The 17,947-nt window shown below is 40.7% G+C and overlaps 1 protein-coding gene across 4 annotated transcripts in view; it reads left to right on the top strand.

Moving 5' to 3' along the window:
- The window catches only part of SORCS2 (sortilin related VPS10 domain containing receptor 2), a 1,257,082-nt gene that overhangs the window by 1,182,519 nt on the left and 56,616 nt on the right, over positions 1 to 17,947 (top strand). For all 4 annotated transcript variants that reach the window (XM_043971225.1, XM_043971226.1, XM_043971227.1 and 1 more), the window contains exons 18-20: positions 1,208 to 1,379; positions 9,887 to 10,073; positions 16,586 to 16,719. In XM_043971225.1, the coding sequence (XP_043827160.1) occupies positions 1,208 to 1,379; positions 9,887 to 10,073; positions 16,586 to 16,719 (493 nt within the window). The remainder of the gene's footprint in view (positions 1 to 1,207; positions 1,380 to 9,886; positions 10,074 to 16,585; positions 16,720 to 17,947) is intronic.

Here is a 17,947-nt window from a genome sequence, read left to right on the forward strand (position 1 = left end):
ATAATAATAATGATGAAAAACATATTGCTCTTTTGGGTTAAAGAATTCTTTCACATGCATTATCTGAGGCAGCTGGGTGCCAGAACACTGGAGGGGATTTGGGGTCAGTAAGCTCTCAACCTCAGTTTTATCATCTATAAAATGGGGATTATAATAGCATCAACTTCACAGGGTTATTGTGAGGAACAAGATAACATATTATAGTGCTTTCTAAACCTTATAACAAATATATATATATATTTACATTAAACAATTAAAATTATTTCTTAATACAAATTAAAATGTTTAAATAATTATATTGTAATTTAAATATATATAAATGTTATATATAACATTTATATATATAACATATATATTTATATATGTGTATATATATTTATATGTATATATATAACATAAATGTTATATATATAAAATGTTTAAATAATTATAATTTAAATAATTATATATAAATTAATTTAAACTAATTAATCTGATTAAAATATGTTTGTGTTAATCATAATTACTATTATCTCATATGATCTTCATATAACAACTTTGTGAGGTAGGCAGGGCAGAGATTCTTGTCCCTTGAGCTTGTGCTTTTCTGGGACAGACTTATTATTTATACTATTACCAGCATCATTTATTACTAAGGAGACATAGTTTGGTTCAGAAGATAGAGACCTTCCCTCAAAGTCATGAAGACCTGGGTTCAAGTCCCATCTCTGACATATCCTGGCTGTATGACTCTAGACAAGTCATTTAACCTTTCAGTGTCCCAAGAAAAATTCTGATGTCAGTTGCTGATCTCCATTAATAAAGTGGGTTTCTTCACTGGGGATCTCTTGACACGGATGAAATCATAGACCTGGAAAAAATAATGATATTAAAACTCATTTACCCATCAGTCAATACTTTTTAAGTGCCTGTTATGTTCCAGGCACTGTGCTAAGGCTGTTTAAGTTTTCATTTGGTTTACAAGTCAATTCACATAATTCTTGTTTGATCCTCCCTCTGAGATACAGAATACAATTATTTGTATCCTTGTTTTCTGGATGAGAAAAGGAACACTGAGAGAGGTATTGTATGGTGACTGTCCCAGGTTACCCAGCTAGTCCATGTCCAAGTTAGAGCTCATAGCCAGTCCTTATGACTCCCGATCCCAGGCTCCTTCCACTTAAGCCCTGGCTGTCTCTGCAAGAACCTCTCTCTCTCTTCTGTGTAGGTACCGGAAGGTGGTATCCAATGTCTGTGAAGGAGGTGTGGACCTGCAGCGGTATGTGTTCCAGCATCAGTGTCCCCTGACAGCTCCTAGAGGATTGCAAGTCAGCATCAAAGGAGAGACAGTTGCTGTGAAGCCAGGAGAGGATATCACATTTGTGGTCAGACAGGAACAGGTGAGTGAGCTGTTAATCCTTCCCGTGGTATTCCTGAGATTAGCCTAATGATACGGTCACCTTTGAACTCTCCAGTTTTCACAGCAGCTTGGCTGCCAAGAAAGATTTGGAAGGGCTCTCTGGCACCTTGAGGGTCTAGCATTTCTTTCAACCTCCTATGGTCCTGGTGGGACCAAAGCAAAGTTCCACCATTTTGCTGAATATTCAGCTTCTCAATTCCATTCAACAAACATTTATTAACCACCTGCTGTGTGCAAAGGCTTGTGATAATCAAAGATAGACATAGAACATACCCTCAAAGTATCTATAGTTTTAATAGACAGACTCCAACATAATAAGCACAAATCAAGACAGAATGTGATAATGACAAAGGGGGGATCCAGCCTAAGTTCTTTGATAAAACTGAATGAAAGGAAGCTCTGTTTAAAAGTTAAGATAGGGAGAGGGGCTGAGAAAGCTTCTGGAAGAAAATGAGAATTCCAGGAGGTCAAAATTCTGGGAATGCTAAAAAATTAGAGCTAATAATACTTGGCTTTTGTCCCGTACTTAATGGTTACAAAATATTGAGTTGCATGATGCCTTCACATTCATGATAGCCCTGTAAGGTAGGCAATGAAAGTTTTATCACCTTCATTTTACATATGTGGAAACTGAGGCACAGAGGAGGTAGGATTCCAACCCAGGGCTTTTGAGTGCAAAGCCAGCATTCTTTCTACTGTACCAAAGAAATCTACTTATAAAAAAGTGTGGAACGGTACAGTAGAGTGTTGGGTTTTGAGTCAAAGGACTTAGGTTCAACTTCTGAACCTTATCTATACCACCTTAGGCAGATCCATATAATCACTTGGGACCTCAGCTTGCTCACTTTTGGAAATGATGAGTTTTGGACTAAATACTCTCTTAGTTCTCTTCCATCACCAAATCAGTATCCAATGAATTTCTGGGACCTGACATCACTTTCATTATATTAGCATAGACTTTAAGAATCTCCATAATTCAGAATTAGAGGAGAATTCTCATAGAGGAGTAAGGCCTCTGTGTTTTATTGTATACCTATATTTTTCTCATTTTAAAATAAGTTAAGGGGGTGGCTAGGTGGCGTAGTGGATAAAGCACCAGCCCTGGATTCAGGAGTACCTGAGTTCAAATCCGGCCTCAGAAACTTGACACTTACTAGCTGTGTGACCCCAGGCAAGTCACTTAACCCCCATTGCCCCGCAAAAAAAACAAAAACAAAAACAAAAACAAAAAAATAAAATAAAATAAGTTTAAAAGCATTTATTGAAAACCTATGTACCAAACACTGTGCTAAGCAACAGGAATACACAGAAGGCAAGAACAAAGACTCTGCTATTCAGGGGCTCACAGTTTTTTGAGAAGGAAAACATCCACACAGCTACAAACAAACAAGATATATACAGGGGAAACTGGTGAAGAATCACAGAAGGAAGGCACCAGGAATAAAGGAGATCAGCAAAGACTTCTTGTGGAAGGTGGGGTTTTAACTGAGTCGTGATAGAAGCCAGGAGGCAGAGGAGGAAGAAGAACACTACATCTGGGCAATAGCCAGGAAAAATGACACTAGGGATTTTTGGGAGACGGAATATGTTGTATGAGATATCTTAAGGAGACTAGAGTTTGGCCAATTTGATTTCAGAGGTATAGCTTATTTGTTTTTTTGGGTTTTGGGGGTTTTTTTGTTTTTTTGTTTTTGCGGGGCAATGGGGGTTAAGCGACTTGCCCAGGGTCACACAGCTAGCAAGTGTCAAGTGTCTGAGGCCGGATTTGAACTCAGGTACTCCTGAATCCAGGGCTGGTGCTTTATCCACTGGGCTACCTAGCCACCCCCAGAGGTATAGCTTATATTTGAGAGGTTGAGCACTCTGATAACCATAATAATATGGTTTATCTCCCCCATTGAGAAGCAATATGGTATAGCCAGCCTTGGAGCCAGGAAGATCTGAGTCAAGTCCCACCTTGAAACATACTCACTGTATTGACCCTGGCTAAGTCATATAACATTTCAGAGACCTAAGCAAAGACTGTATAAGTTGCAGAGATGGTACTGAGCTGCATTGGCAGAGAGTTTCCTCACTTGGGAATCCATGATACAAATGAAATCACAGGTCCAATCTTGATCCCTGTCCTTATTCCCCAATCACTCTGATATTGCTGGAGGGAAATAGTAGGGCTATTCTTTCATTATATGTTGACATATTCAGTTCTTTTCATTCTTCATCCTTGTGATTCTATCAAAGAACAGCCATAACCTATTTTCAGGGGGGACTGGGCCTATATTTTGAATTAACTGGCACTTTTATTCTTCTGCTTCCAAATACTCTGGAGTCCCACCTATCACTTTCATTGCCGTGGGCAGCTGCCAAAATATATCTCTGGCTAGTAATGATGACAGAGAAAGATTCCCATATAAAGTAGTGCAAAAAACACTCAATTTCTAGTCAGGAGACGCCCACTTTGAGCACTGACTCTGCAACCAGCTTATCTGTGTGACCTTCGGCAAGTCATTTAACCTCAAAGAATCTCAGAGGTGAGGGAGACTTTAGAGGATATAGAGTCTTACTCGTACCTGAAGGAGAATCTTCTCTACTCCGTCTTCAACAAGTGGTTAACCATCCTTAAAAATTCAGGTGAGGAGGTTCTCACTACCTCCTAAGGCACTAATTGACATTCCACTCCTAGAGAGTTCTTATTGCTGTTTTTCCTTCCATGTATAATGATAACAGCTAACTTTTAAATGGTGTTTTAAGGTTTGCAAAATGCATTATATGTGTTATTTCATTTGGTCCTCACAAAAACCATGTAATGGGGTGCTATTATCATTCCCATTTTACAAAATGAGGAAACCAAGGCCCAGGGGTGTCAGTTGAGTTACCTAGGATGACTAGTAAGTGTCCAGAGCAGGATTTTGAAGGCAGATCTTCTGACTTCAGATCCAGAAGTCTATACACTGTGTGATCTGACCACCTAAATGAATTCTGCTTAGCTACAGACTATAGAACTAGGAACGATGGGTAGAAACCATGGCAAGACAGATTTCAGCTCAATATCAAGAGGTTTCTGGTGATCAACACTGTCCAAAAAGGAAAAGGAGCTGCCTCTGTGAGTGTAATATGTTCCCGGTCACTGGAGACCTTCTAGTGGGAGCTGGATGAATGCTCATCAGGTATGGCTTGGAGAAAACTTGTGTTTTATACATTGATTGCACTAGATGACTTCAGAGCGCCCCTAGCAGTACCATTGTTCCATGTTTCCTGCTCCAATTGCCTTTGTTCCCAAGTCTAACATGTGAGGATTCCCTGGTCCCATCTCTAATGTTCTCTGATTCACTGACTGCATCTTTTAAGACCAGTCACTTCTCTAGAATTAGCCAGCAGTTCCCTAACATCCTCCAAATCTTGGTCTAAGAAAAAGAACTTCTATATCCCATAGCAGATATCAAACTTTTTCCATCAATTTTTGCCTCTTACATTAAACCAAGAAATGTACAAGAAACACAGCAATCTGCTGCCACCTATAGATTGGAACGAATATCAGACATGCCTCCACACTCCCATGAGAGGAACTGAAGGCAGGTTTGATGCTGAAACCCATAGGTTTCTAAGTGGGTTTGAACTTGAAGAGTGACTTTGCTCACAGTCAAGGGATTACCCTTGACTAGCTCTCACTCTGACTTGACCTTTGACCCTTCACCTGCCCTCTCTCCAACTCTTCTGCACGTCAGCACCACTGCCTAAAGAAAGACAAGAAATGTGACCTTAGAACTAGGGAAACCAGGGCAGCTAGGTGGTGCAGTGGATAAAGCACCAGCCCTGGATTCAGGAGTACCCGAGTTCAAATCCGGCCTCAGACACTTGACACTTACTAGCTGTGTGACCATGGGCAAGTCACTTAACCCCCAATGCCCTGCAAATAATTAAATTAAATTAAAAATAAAAAAAAATGCCGAAATAAAAAATTAGGGAAATCACCCTGAAGCTACCATGCCTCTTGTGGCAGGGAGGATACAGACAGATTGCAGCAAGGAGAACCTAGATAAACAAGGAATAATCCGCTGATTAACAGAGAGTAGATTTTGTTAGTTCTTATCACCATTGATGATAATAACAAATTGTCTTTATGTAGATCTCGGAGGTCTGCAAACTGTATTCATGCACAAAATCAATTTGGTCCTTACAACCTTTTAAATGCTACAGATTTTATTTTCATTTTGTAGACTAAGATAGAATCCCATTAGAATACACATTCCTTGAGGACAGGGAACATGTTTTTTGGCTTTCTTTATATTTCTGGCACTTAACACAGTTCCTGGCATATAGTAGTTACTTAATAAATGCTTATTTGTGTGAATTATGATAAAGGAGGGGAAGAAGGGAAGAGAGAGACAGAGGGAGAATAGACATGCACAGAATCACATATAATAAGTGAGGCAGGACTCACGTATCACTCAATCAACAAACTACCTACTATGAGTTACTGTCCTAAAACACTGGGAGTGAGCGTTAAGACAAAAGTGAAATAAGCCCTGCCTTCTTATCATCTGTCTGGGGAGACAACATAGGAAGGAAGGAAGGAAGGAAGGAAGGAAGGAAGGAAGGAAGGAAGGAAGGAAGGAAGGAAGGAAGGAAGGAAGGAAGGAAGGAAGGAAGGAAGGAAGGAAGGAAGGAAGGAAGGAAGGAAGGGAGGGAGGGAGGGAGGGAGGGAGGGAGAGAGGGAGGGAGGGAGGAAGGAAAAGAGGAAGGGAGGGAGGAAGGAAAAGAGGAAGGGAGGGAGGAAGGGAGGGAGGAAGGAAAAACAACGATAGATAGAACAAGCATTTCTTTGGCACTTACCATGTGCCAGCTACTGTCTTGAACCCTGAGGGTACAAATATAAATAAATGAGTTAGTCATTGTCCTTCAAGAGCTCACATTCTCCTGAAGGAAGACCACACATAAAACTTTGGGCACTAAAAGGGAGATGAGAAAAAGCTACCTATAGGAACTGGAGAGGCAAAGATGGGAAGTGTCCATAGCATGGTGGCCTGGTTCCCGTAGAATAAGACAAAATGTAATGTATTGCATACACGGTGATACAATATAATTTGGGGGAGAAGGCATCGGTAGTTTGGGAATAAAAAAATTCACATAAAAAGGTTTGAGCTGAAACTTGAAGGAAGTTAGAGACTCCAATCAGTAAGCAAGTATTTAAGTCCTATTATGTGCCAAGCATTGTGCTAAACTCCAGGGATGCAGAGACAAAAAAGTGATAACAATTCCCTTCTCTCAATGAGCTTACATTAGAAAGGAAGATATAACATGTACACATATAAAGAAGCATGCCTTTGTGTGCATGTACAAGAAATGAATACAAGATAGTTTTAGGAGGAAGGATCCTAACCATTGGGGGAACCAGGAAAGGTGGTACTGGAATTGAATCTTTTTTTTTTTTTTAAGTAAGGCAATTGGGGTTAAGTGACTTGCCCAGGGTCACACAGCTAGTAAGTGTTAAATGTCTGAGGCCGGATTTGAACTCAGGTACTCCTGGCTCCAGGGCCAGTGCTCTATCTACTGTACCACCTAGCTGCCCCTGGAATTGAATCTTATAAAAAAACAAACCCAGGGATTTCTGGAAGCAGAAGGGGGAAGGGAAAACATTTTAGGCTTTGGGGAGAGGGCTATTAAAGGGACAGAGAAGATGGGCTGTGAAAAGTCACAGAAACGGGAGGTTGATTGTGATATATCAGGAAATTATATTCATTCTCTGATCCAGCCGTACTTGTCTGCTCACAAGACACTCCACAGTTGGAATGTTTCAACTCTGTGCATTTGCATTGGCTGCCCTTCCTGTCTGGAGGAAGATGCAACCTGTAGACGAACGAGTGTGTACATGATCATTGGAAGAGAAAAAAGAGAGAACTAGCTAAGTTTGTTGGGGGTAGATCAGGAGTGAAGAGGCAATATATTCTGGGCATATGGGGCAAAAGATAATAGATACTAGGAAGTCACTGGCATTGATGGAGTAGAGATGAAGTTGGTCAGACCTATGATTTCAGAAAGTCACCTTGGCAGCAGAGTAGAGGATCAATTAGTGGAGAGGGGGAAGGAAAGGGAAGAGAAGGAGGAGAAAGGGAGGAAGGAAGGGAGAAGAGAAGATAATAAGTATTTATTAAGCACCTACTATGTCTCAGGCCGATGCTAAGCACTTTACAAATCTTAGCTCATTTTATCCTCACAACAACCTTAGGAAGGAGTTGCTATCATTATCTCTATTTTTCAGTTGAGAAAACTGAATCAGGATATGCTAAATGACTTGCCCAGGGTCTCACAGCTAGTACATGCCTGAAACCAAATTTGAATTCAGGTCTTCCTGACTCTAGGTCCAGCATTCTAACTACTGTGCCATCTACTTGCCTCTAATGCTATTGATGATAGGGATTTGATATAGGTTGGTGGAAGCATGAGTGGATGGAGAGGGGGATGGGTGAAAGAGAGAGGTCTGGGAGGTAGAAATGGCAAGATGTGACAATTGCCTGGTATGTTGCTTGAAGGAGAGGAAGGACTGGTCCCAAAGTGGTGAATGAGGGTGACCAGAAGAATGGACAGTGGTTCAATCAGATGTACAGTTTCAGTAGAAGAGTTAAGGTATGAAGAGGGAGGAACTGTGGAAAACACTGCTCCATTTTCAGCCCTCTGTATCCTCCACCATGCTGCCTTGACCATACACCCACTACAATTGTCTTACCATAATTGCATGAAGGTTACTCTTTAGTTTATGTTACTTGGCAATAATATTAAAGCAAGAGCATGATGTAATATAACCAATTTGGAACTAGGATCAAGAACCGGCTTCTTTCTAGTCCCAGCTCCCCTACTAACCAGTTATCTTACGTTGGCCCCGTCGCTTTTCCATTCTGGACCTCCTTTCCTTTTCTGTAGAATAAGGGAATTGAACAGTATAATCCCTAAAGCCCCTTCTGGTTCGAATAATCTTTGTTCTAATCTAATTTTCCTTCCAAGGCTAACAGTTGCCTATGTTATAAAGTCCTTCCCACCTCTTCCCATTCTGTTCTAAGGGCCCTTCCAGCTCAAACGTCCTGTGAATAGAAGCAAGAATAAAAGTAGCAACATGGACATTCAGGGGCTATTTCAATATGATGGCATGACCATTTGGTCCAGCTACGTAGGCACACTGGGAAAAGTGTTTTCTTCCACCCTGCAAAGTATAAGTTACTGATTCCTTCACTCAATTTTCCCCACCTGTATATGGATAATATGGTTATTTAAAGGATAATGTTCACAGCAGGGAGGTATATGAGGCAGTAAACATCTTTTGTGGGTGATTAAATGCTGAAGCAGAGATGAGCTTTTGATAAGTGTGGAAGCTCTTTATTGCAATCTACCTCTATGTCCTGGGCATTGTTCCTGCTACTGTGTATGACGAGATAAAGGGAAGTGCAACAAACCGTGGCATTATAAAGGGAAAAGAATAATGTTTTTCTTTCTTTATGGTAGAGTGTTTAGAAGGCTCTGTGATGTTTTTCAAGGTATTAGTGCTAAAATTTTCCAGTAGATATGACATGAACTAGGTAGAGAAAGAATGGTGTGGTAAAGATAGCACCGGTTTTATTGTCTGTGTGACCCTAGGCAAGTCACTTCCTCTCACTGATCCTCAGTTTCTTTATCTATGTTGTTGTTCAGTCATGCCTGACTCTTCATGACCCCATTTGGGGTTTTCTTGACAAAGATACTGGCATGGTTTGTCATTTCCTTCTCCAGCTCATTTTACAAATTGAAGAACCGAAAGCAAACAGGGTTAAGTGACCTGCCCAGGGTCATACAGCTAATAAATGTCTGAGACTAGAGTTGAGCTCATGAAGTAGAGTCTTTCTGACTCCAGGCCCTACCTGCCCCTCATTATCTATAAAATGGGGATAATATCTCTGTTATTTAATCCACAGGGTTGTTGTGAGAATCAAAGAAGATTATAATTATAGAGTGATATAAATACACAGACACAGAAATGAGAGTTAGCATGATTCTTATCCATACATTTGAGTCCTTATTCAGAGGCATTAAAGGATATGATCAAGACTAATAGAAACCAGAGGGTGGGTCTAAAAGGAAAGAGCCTTCATTAGGGATCCAAATAGGGCTGGAGAGAGCCCTAATCCTGCTGGGAGAAATGAGGAGCTCACAATTTAATGGGCATTGGGCTTAGAAGTTAAAAAAGATGCAGCCTAATAAAACAAAAGCACCAACAAAATGCTTAGATACTGCAGAGGAGAGAAGGAAGAATCAGACATTGTTTCATGCAAGAAGAGGAATTTCAGCTGTATGTTAATGGACAGGTCAGATTTCAGTAGGAGGAGTTATGAGAAGAAATTCAAGATAGAGGAATTGGTTTAAGAAAAGGCATGAATCAGGAAAGCAAGGTACGTATGAATGACACACACATCACAGGGTATATTTACTCAATCTAAATGTTTTTTTCTGATTTTTTTCTTCTAGGGGGATGTTCTAAATACTAAGTACCTAGTGGACCTTGGTGATGGCTTTAAGGCTGTCTATGTGAACCTCACTGTGACAGGGGAACCTATCCGACACCGTTACATGAATCCAGGAATTTACCGAGTCTTTGTCAAAGCAGAGAATGCTGCTGGCCATGAGGAAACTGTGTTGTTTGTTCAAGTGAATTGTAAGTTGGCTTTTTCATCTTTAATTTGGTTTCTTGGGTGTTTTTGTTTCATCATTTCAGTCATGTATTCTTGGCAAAGTTCCTGTTATGGTTAGCCATTTCCTTCTCCTGCTCATTTTACATATAAGACGATTGGTGCAAATAGGGTTAAGTGACTTGCCCACAGTCACACAGCTAAAAATGTCTGAAGACAGATTTTAACCCAGGTCTTCCCAACTCTATCTAGGCCCCATTCTCTAGCCACTGAGCCACCTGGCTGCCCTAGGTTTCCTAATCCTTTCATTCAAATCAGTGTGGCTATGATTCTAGCTATACTGTCTAAAAATCTAATGAGTGGTCGCCAATAAATTAGAAGCCTTAGCAAGAGTTTAGACTTTTAAGCATTTATTAAGGAGCATAAGAATTTGGTGAAGAAAGAGAGAGAGGCCTAGATTCAGCTATCTCAGGGAGCCAGCATCTCCTGCTCCATTCCCTGCTGAGGTCCTCACAAAAGAGCCAGAGAGAGCAAGCCTCACACCCCTTCTTTATCCCACAAGCCTCCTGTGCAAACCGGGACATCCCATCCACATGCGTACACACAGCTCCAAGCTAATTGGCTGGTAGCTTTGATAGACAGTACTTCCTGACGCCAAGGAACTGACCTTCCAAGCCACATAGCTTGCCCTCAGACACCTTCTCCTCAGGGTGGAGCTTTCCTACAGTAACTCTCCAGTAGGTGGCATCACTCCAATTGTCACATGAGTCAAGCTCCTTAACCTCTCCCAGCCTCAATTTTGCTAATTATAAAATGTGGATGACATTAGTGCTGACCTTCCAGAGGTGTTCTGGAGATCAAGTGAGTAACACTTAAAGTCCTTGAAAATCTTATTTCACAATACAGATGCTCATTGTTGTTGTTGTTGATGATGGTGACAATGATAACAACTATAGGATAAGATCAGTGCTTTGGGGAAACATCTACATATTCTCTTTGGTACCACAGTTTTCTACCTTGAAATCAACTGCCCTTAAAATGCTAAGCATACTTATCATGTTGCGCTGATTATAGGCATGTTTTATCCTTGAGTCTGCCTTGCAGAAAAACTAAGCATGGCATTTAATTAATGTTATGACTATGACTATATAAATAAATACACGCAAAATATATGTTTCAGTGTTATTTGTGTATTATGTGTGGGTGTCCCAACGTATGTAGTAGGGACATGTTCATTTTGGAAATACGTCCCCCACAAATCTGGGAATGACTATCGTAGCATGTGCTCTGGTTAGATGGGAGCATTTTCAGCATACCTGATAGGAACCTGGGCAGGAACATTATCAAGAGCCACAGGATAAGGGGCAAATCCCTGACTCCATTTTTCAAGTTTTCTCTTCTCTCTCTTTGACAATTTATTCAAATCTTCCCCCATCCCATCTCTATTGCAAACACTCACCCCAAGCCTTTCACCAGTTGTGCTGCTTCCATTCAACCAGGTTCTGTGTTGGTTCATCATTGACCACATTCAACACAGATTGGTTAAGGTTGGAGTGACCAAGGAGAATATATTGGTCATCTATCTGTCTATTTGTCTGTCTGTCTACCTTTAAAGAAAGAGATCATTCAGAACAATGGATTAGGTTTAGGGGTGACCCCTATTTGGATTAGCATGATAGTTGGGAAGCTTTCTTCCTGCAAAAGTCTTTGAACCTTAAGGTGACAATGTAGTGTAGTAGAAAGGGCACTGTGTTTTGAGTCAGAAGGACTGAGTCCAAATCCTGACTCTGCCTGAATAACCTTTCACAAGCTATTTCAGCTCCCTGAGCTTCAGTGTCTTCAATTCTAAAATATAGGGATTGAGTTAGATGTACTCATTAGGTAGCTCCCAGATCTATGATCCTACAGAGTCACCTGAGCTGATATTGCTGATAAGAACACAGTAGGTGCCATGAACTAAGAAGGAGATGAGAACATGATTTGACCACAGGCTAGAGATTCTCGATGTCTTTTTAGATCCTTAGCTTTCCCAAGGAAACTGTTCACTGAGTGATTGTAAATCTTGTAGGTTATATTTAGGCTTTGTAGATTACTGGCCAGATGATTTCCCAAGAAAGAATGTGTTTCCATTGATTAGAGGCCAGTTGTGCTTAGCGTAGGTTTTTGTGTATGAAAAGGAGGCTCCCCAATGGAAGTGCCAGCAGAACTTTCTTGTTTTACCAGAAAGACAGAAAACCACTGTCCTCACCACTTAATCTGTAAGGCCAAATCCTCCAGCACCCTCTTGGCCCAGGAACGCTGCTCCTTGAGCCAAATGTTCAAACATGTTTGGATACTGAACCCTGAAGTCTGATGACTTCATTAACTTGGTGCACTTTGTAGAAAGAGACAGTATCAGTGCAGCAAATCGCTCCATTGCTGCTGGCTGGCAGGTTTACAAAAGTATAACGAAGCACAGTGATGGAAGTGATAAATAGATGTTCTGAGTGGCCAAGGCAGGCTCACTTCAATTTAATCCATATTTACTAAGTTCTTCCTATCTGCTGTGTCTGCACTCAGAACTGGAGAAAGAACAATACCAAAATGGCATAACCCTTGACTTCAAAGAGCTTAAAATCTAATAATAAGGATTCAAAAGCAGAAAGATAAGTATAGTACAAGGTCATACATGATCAAGGCAAAAAAATAGAGGTCCAGATTAAGAGCTCTGAGCAAATTTGAGGATGGAGGGATAATATTTACTGGATTGGGTTCGTGGGGGGGGGGAGATCAGGAAACCTTCAGAAGATTACATCTGAACCGAGACTCAAGGGAATAAATTCTATGCATGAGAATGGCCTGTGTGTATTTCAAGGTTAGCAAGGTCAGGAAAAATTTGGGGACAACTAATGGTTCTTTTGGCTTAAATGTAGTTTGGTTGGGGGCAGCTAGATGGCACAGTGGATAAAGCACTGGCCCTGGATTCAGGAGTACCTGAGTTCAAATCCGACCTCAGACACTTAACACTTACTAGCTGTGTGACCCTGGGCAAGTCACTTAACCCCAATTGCCTCACCAAAAAAAAAATGTAGTTTGGATGTAGAGCAGAGTTGTGCAAAATAAGGTTGGAAAAGTAGATTGGGGCAAATTGTAGAAGGTCTCCATCATCAGGTAAAGCAATTTTGCTTCAGTTTGTTTTGTTGTGTGTAGACAACAGGAATCCACTGAAAGGTTTTAATTTGTAAGTGAGAAGTCCATTTTTTAATCTCTTTTCTTGGCTACACTTAATACTATGTTCTTAGTGGAAGTAACTTCTATGACAAAAAAAGTTTATCCAATGGTCTGTGAGTAGAGAAATGTACATCTACATTATACATTGTTCTGAGTGAGAAATAATAGCTCTAGAAGTTGCCATTCATTGTTCAAAAAATGGAGAACTAGTACCAAATATCACCAGAGATCATTATATGACCTACAAGGTCACAGAGCTAGTAACTTGATTGGAGCAAGAATGTCTGCTTTATTTGCCGCAAAAATGTGACATATACACATATGTAAATGGGCTTAGATACACATACAAATGTTTATATATGTATTGAATATGTACATAATATATTCATGGGTATGTACATAAATGTGTGTTCATTGTGTATAATAGTATTATGCATGTTTATATGCGATACCTATCATGTATATTTACATATAATATATATCCATAATATGTAGTATATACATTATAAAAACAAGAGAATCATCCACTCAGAATAATATGCTGGAGCCAACTGACATGTAAAACAGCACAAAAACCAATCATTCTGAAAAGCATTAAACTCCTCTGAAAGCTTGGAGACAGCTACTACTTTCCCTCTTATAAACATGTTGGAGAAGGACAGCAACTCAGTGAAAACCAGACAAAAAAGTAGTACCATGGACAGTGCTAGAGGACCGCCTTTCCCAGAGAAACAGATACCTGACTCAATGAGGCTTTAATACTATCAACAACTCACAAATGCAAGGCACGTTATGGTTTAGAAAGCACTTTCCTTACAATATACCAATGAGATAAATATTGTTATTCTCTCCATTTTATAGAGGAGGAGACTTAGGCCCCAGGGAAGCAAAGGGATGGGGGAAAGCAACCTTTCCAAATTCAAACAACTAATTGTTCAAAATGTGTTAAAATCTACACTCAAAGCCCCCTCTTTTAAAATCAAGTCTGACATTCTTTCTACTTCATTATGACTTCATGAAGCTATTTTAGAGGTTACCATTTTTAAGAGATAGAGTAGCTTTCTTTATCTTACCATGGTAGGATGGTATAGCGTAATGAATAGGAAGTCGTGTTGTTCAATCATTTCTGTTGTGTCCAGTTCTTTGTGACCCCCTCTGGAGCTTTCTAAGCAAAGATACTGGAGTGGTTTGCCATTTCCTTTTCCAGCTCATTTTGCACATGAGAAAACTGAGGCAGAGCAGGTTAAGTGACTTGCCCAGGGTCACACAGCTAGTTAGGACCTGAAGCCAGATTTGAACTTAGGTCTTCTTGACTCCAGGCCCAGTGCTCTATCCACTAACTTATATTCAAATCCTGCTTCTGGGATTCATTAGTTAATTGCTGAAACTCTGGATAAGTCACAAGCTCTGTCATTCAAGCAACTTCCTAAGACTTATTCCCTAAGTCACAAGAGTTACAATCTTCACTGGTGATGGACTTCCCCACACCAAGAATTCCCCAAGCTGACAGAATCGTTTGTATGTCTGTGTATCTCAGTTCTTACCAGCTGTCTAAGTATGAAGCTCACTTTCTTACTATAAGATAAAACTCCTTTTATTATATTTAAAAACACTATTAGTTATCTATGAGACTCAGTTTCCTCTTCTGTAAAGTTAGGAGAATAACACTTACCCTCCCTACCCCACAGGACTATTGTGAGGAGAAAAAAACCCAACAAGATTCTATATACAGAGCACTTTGTAATCATAAAGCAGCACATAAGCATGAACTATTGTTGTTCTTCTGTAAAGCAATTTTAATTTAATAAAGTCAATTAAAGTTAAATTACTGAAAATCTATCCTGCATATTGTTTTTCCCACAAAATGCTTTATGAGGTAGCAGAGAACACATTGCAGCAACAATGAGGATATATGCTAATGCTAACAATAATCACCACTGGCACTCATATATCGGATGCAGGTTTGTGCAGGACATTGTGTGAATGCCCTCATTAGTTCCTCACAATACTCCAGTGAGGTAAACATCATGATATCATCACTACATTATAGAGGAAGCAACTTGGGTTCCAAAAAACTAAGTGATGTGCCCATGGGCATATAGCTAGTAAGTCCAGGGCAAGGGCATGGGGCAGGGAGGGGGCAGACTTCTCCAGTGCCTTCTCCACTACACCATACCTATACTGCTCAACTGAGACCTAACTGTGACTTTCCAAAAGTGATGAGCTCCCAAAAGGGAGCTGATGGTCACAACCATCAAGGTGGGCCTTGATGATGAAAGGGATCTACTTTTGATAAGACAACACCATGGAATTCAACTGACATTTCAATATCTAGGAATAAAAGGGAGAAGTTACAAATGTGTACATGAAATTGGTTGTCTCAGGAGGTAGTGAGCTCCCTGTCATTAGAGGTTGTTAAACAGGATGTCTGCTTATTGGAAATGTTGTATAGCGGGAAACTCGTGCTTCATTTGGGGGATGGACTAGTTGATCTCTGAGGCCATTTCCAATCCTCCAAGATTCTAGGATCTCCCATCCATCATGGGAAAGGAATGACCTTGTCCCAAGAGCAGGTTTCACATGTAATCATGTGGTTTAGAGCAAGAGAGGGTCTCAGAAGTTATGTTGTTGGAGTCCATTCTCTTCACATAAGAGCACACTGAGGCTGAGTAGTTTACCCAAGATGTCAATGCTAAATAGCAGAGCCAGAAGGGCCAGCTAGGTGGTGCAGTGGTAAAGCACCAGCCCTGGATTCAGGAGCACCTGAGTCCAAATCTGGCCTCAGACACTTGACAGTTACTAGCTGTGTGACTCTGAGCAAGTCACTTAACCCTCATTCCCCTCAAAAACAAACAAATAGATGAATAGATGAATAAATGGAGGAATGGATAGATAGATAGATAGATAGATAGATAGATAGATAGATAGATAGATAGATAGATAGATAGATAGATAGATAGACAGACAGAAGAACAAACAAATAAATAGCAGAGCCAGAACTTAACGCCAGCCATTTGTCCACTGAAACACACTGCCTTCTAGCAGTAATATTGCTACATGGCTGAAACTCCATGTGTCCCCCTTGTTGAACATGGGAATCATTTTTCCTTTGGTTTTTTTTTTTTTGTATTTTTATGCTATGAGCTTTGTTTAACTGGAGAAACACCACCTCCTGAAGGTACCAGTACCTTTTCATTGGCATATTCTGGGAAAAGACCCAATGCAAGCTAGGCCCTTTGGTGAGAGGACATGGTGTAGAGCAGGAGGAAGGACTAAGGGCTCCATAAACTGATGACTAATGACTTTTTTGGTAACTCTCTCTCTCCAGCTCCTCTGAGGGCTTTACACCTCGAAGTGGTTCCTGTTATTGGAGTAAACCAGCAAGTCAACCTCACTGCTATTCTGCTGCCCCAGAACCCCAATCTAACGGTCTTCTACTGGTGGATAGGAAACAACCTGCAGGTACACCTTGGGCATCTTTTGGTCAGTTTACAAACACCCTGCTCTGGATGTTATGAAGGTTGTTACAGAGAAGGGGGAGACATAAACTTCTATGGGGGTGGGGTTATAGTCTGCATGAGAAAATGAGCTATTTACAGGTGAAAAGAACACCCACAATTCATAATGAGATAGTAAATGACGGTCGATCAGAAAGGGAAGAAAAGGAGAAGGGAATAAGCATTTATATGGAACCTATTGTGTGCCAGGCACTGTGCTAAGCACTTTTTTCTTTTTTTTTGTGGGGCAATGGGGATTAAGTGACTTGCCCAGGGTCACACAGCTAGTAAGTGTCAAGTGTCTGAGGCTGGATTTGAACTCAGGTCCTCCTGAATCCAGGACCAGTGCTTTATCCACTGCACCACCTAGCTGCCCTGCTAAGCACTTTTTACAAATATTATCACATTTGATCTTTACAATAGCCCTGTGAGGTCAATACTATTCATATACCCATTTTATAGTTGAGAAAGCTGAGGCAAGCAGAGGTTAAGTGACTTGTCCACTGTTGTATGAGTACTGTCTGAGGCCAGATTTGAACTCAGGTCTTTCTATCAAGGCACAGTGTTTTATCTACTGTGCCACCACGCTGATCAAAAGAGTGGGAAATGGGGGTACAGCTAGGTGGCAGAGTGGATAAAGCACCACCCTCAGACACTTGATACTTACTAGCTGTGTGACCTTGGGCAAGTCACTTAACCCTATTTGAACCACAAAAAAAAAAAAAGTTGGAAATGCCTCTGGTCAATAATGAGCAAGGGAGGCTTCCTGGACGAGGTGAGGTTCCAAATCGACCTAAGTGATGAGGAGGAATGAGGAGAAAAGAGGAAGAGAAGGTAATGGAAATTCCTGGTAGAGATGGAGGAAAGTATGAAGTATATTGGGGATGGAAGTGGGGATGGGGTGTCAGTGAGGAGAGAATTCATGTAATTGTAAAGGAATGGTGAATAATAAGGCTCAAAAAGAAGTGGAAGGCTTGATCATGGAGGGCCTTGAATACGAGCCTAAGCAGTTTGGATTTTTGCTCTGAGTATAGGTGCTAATGAAGGGTTTCTTTCTTTCCTTCTTTCTTTAGTTTTCTGTTTTTTTGGGGGGGTGGGACAAAAAGGGTTAAGTGACTTACCCAGGGTCACACAGCTAGTAAGTGTCAAGTGTCTGAAGTCATATTTGAACTCAGGTCCTCCTGAATCCAGGG

Source organism: Dromiciops gliroides, chromosome 6 (assembly GCF_019393635.1).
Source record: "Dromiciops gliroides isolate mDroGli1 chromosome 6, mDroGli1.pri, whole genome shotgun sequence".
Lineage (NCBI taxonomy): Eukaryota > Metazoa > Chordata > Mammalia > Microbiotheria > Microbiotheriidae > Dromiciops > Dromiciops gliroides.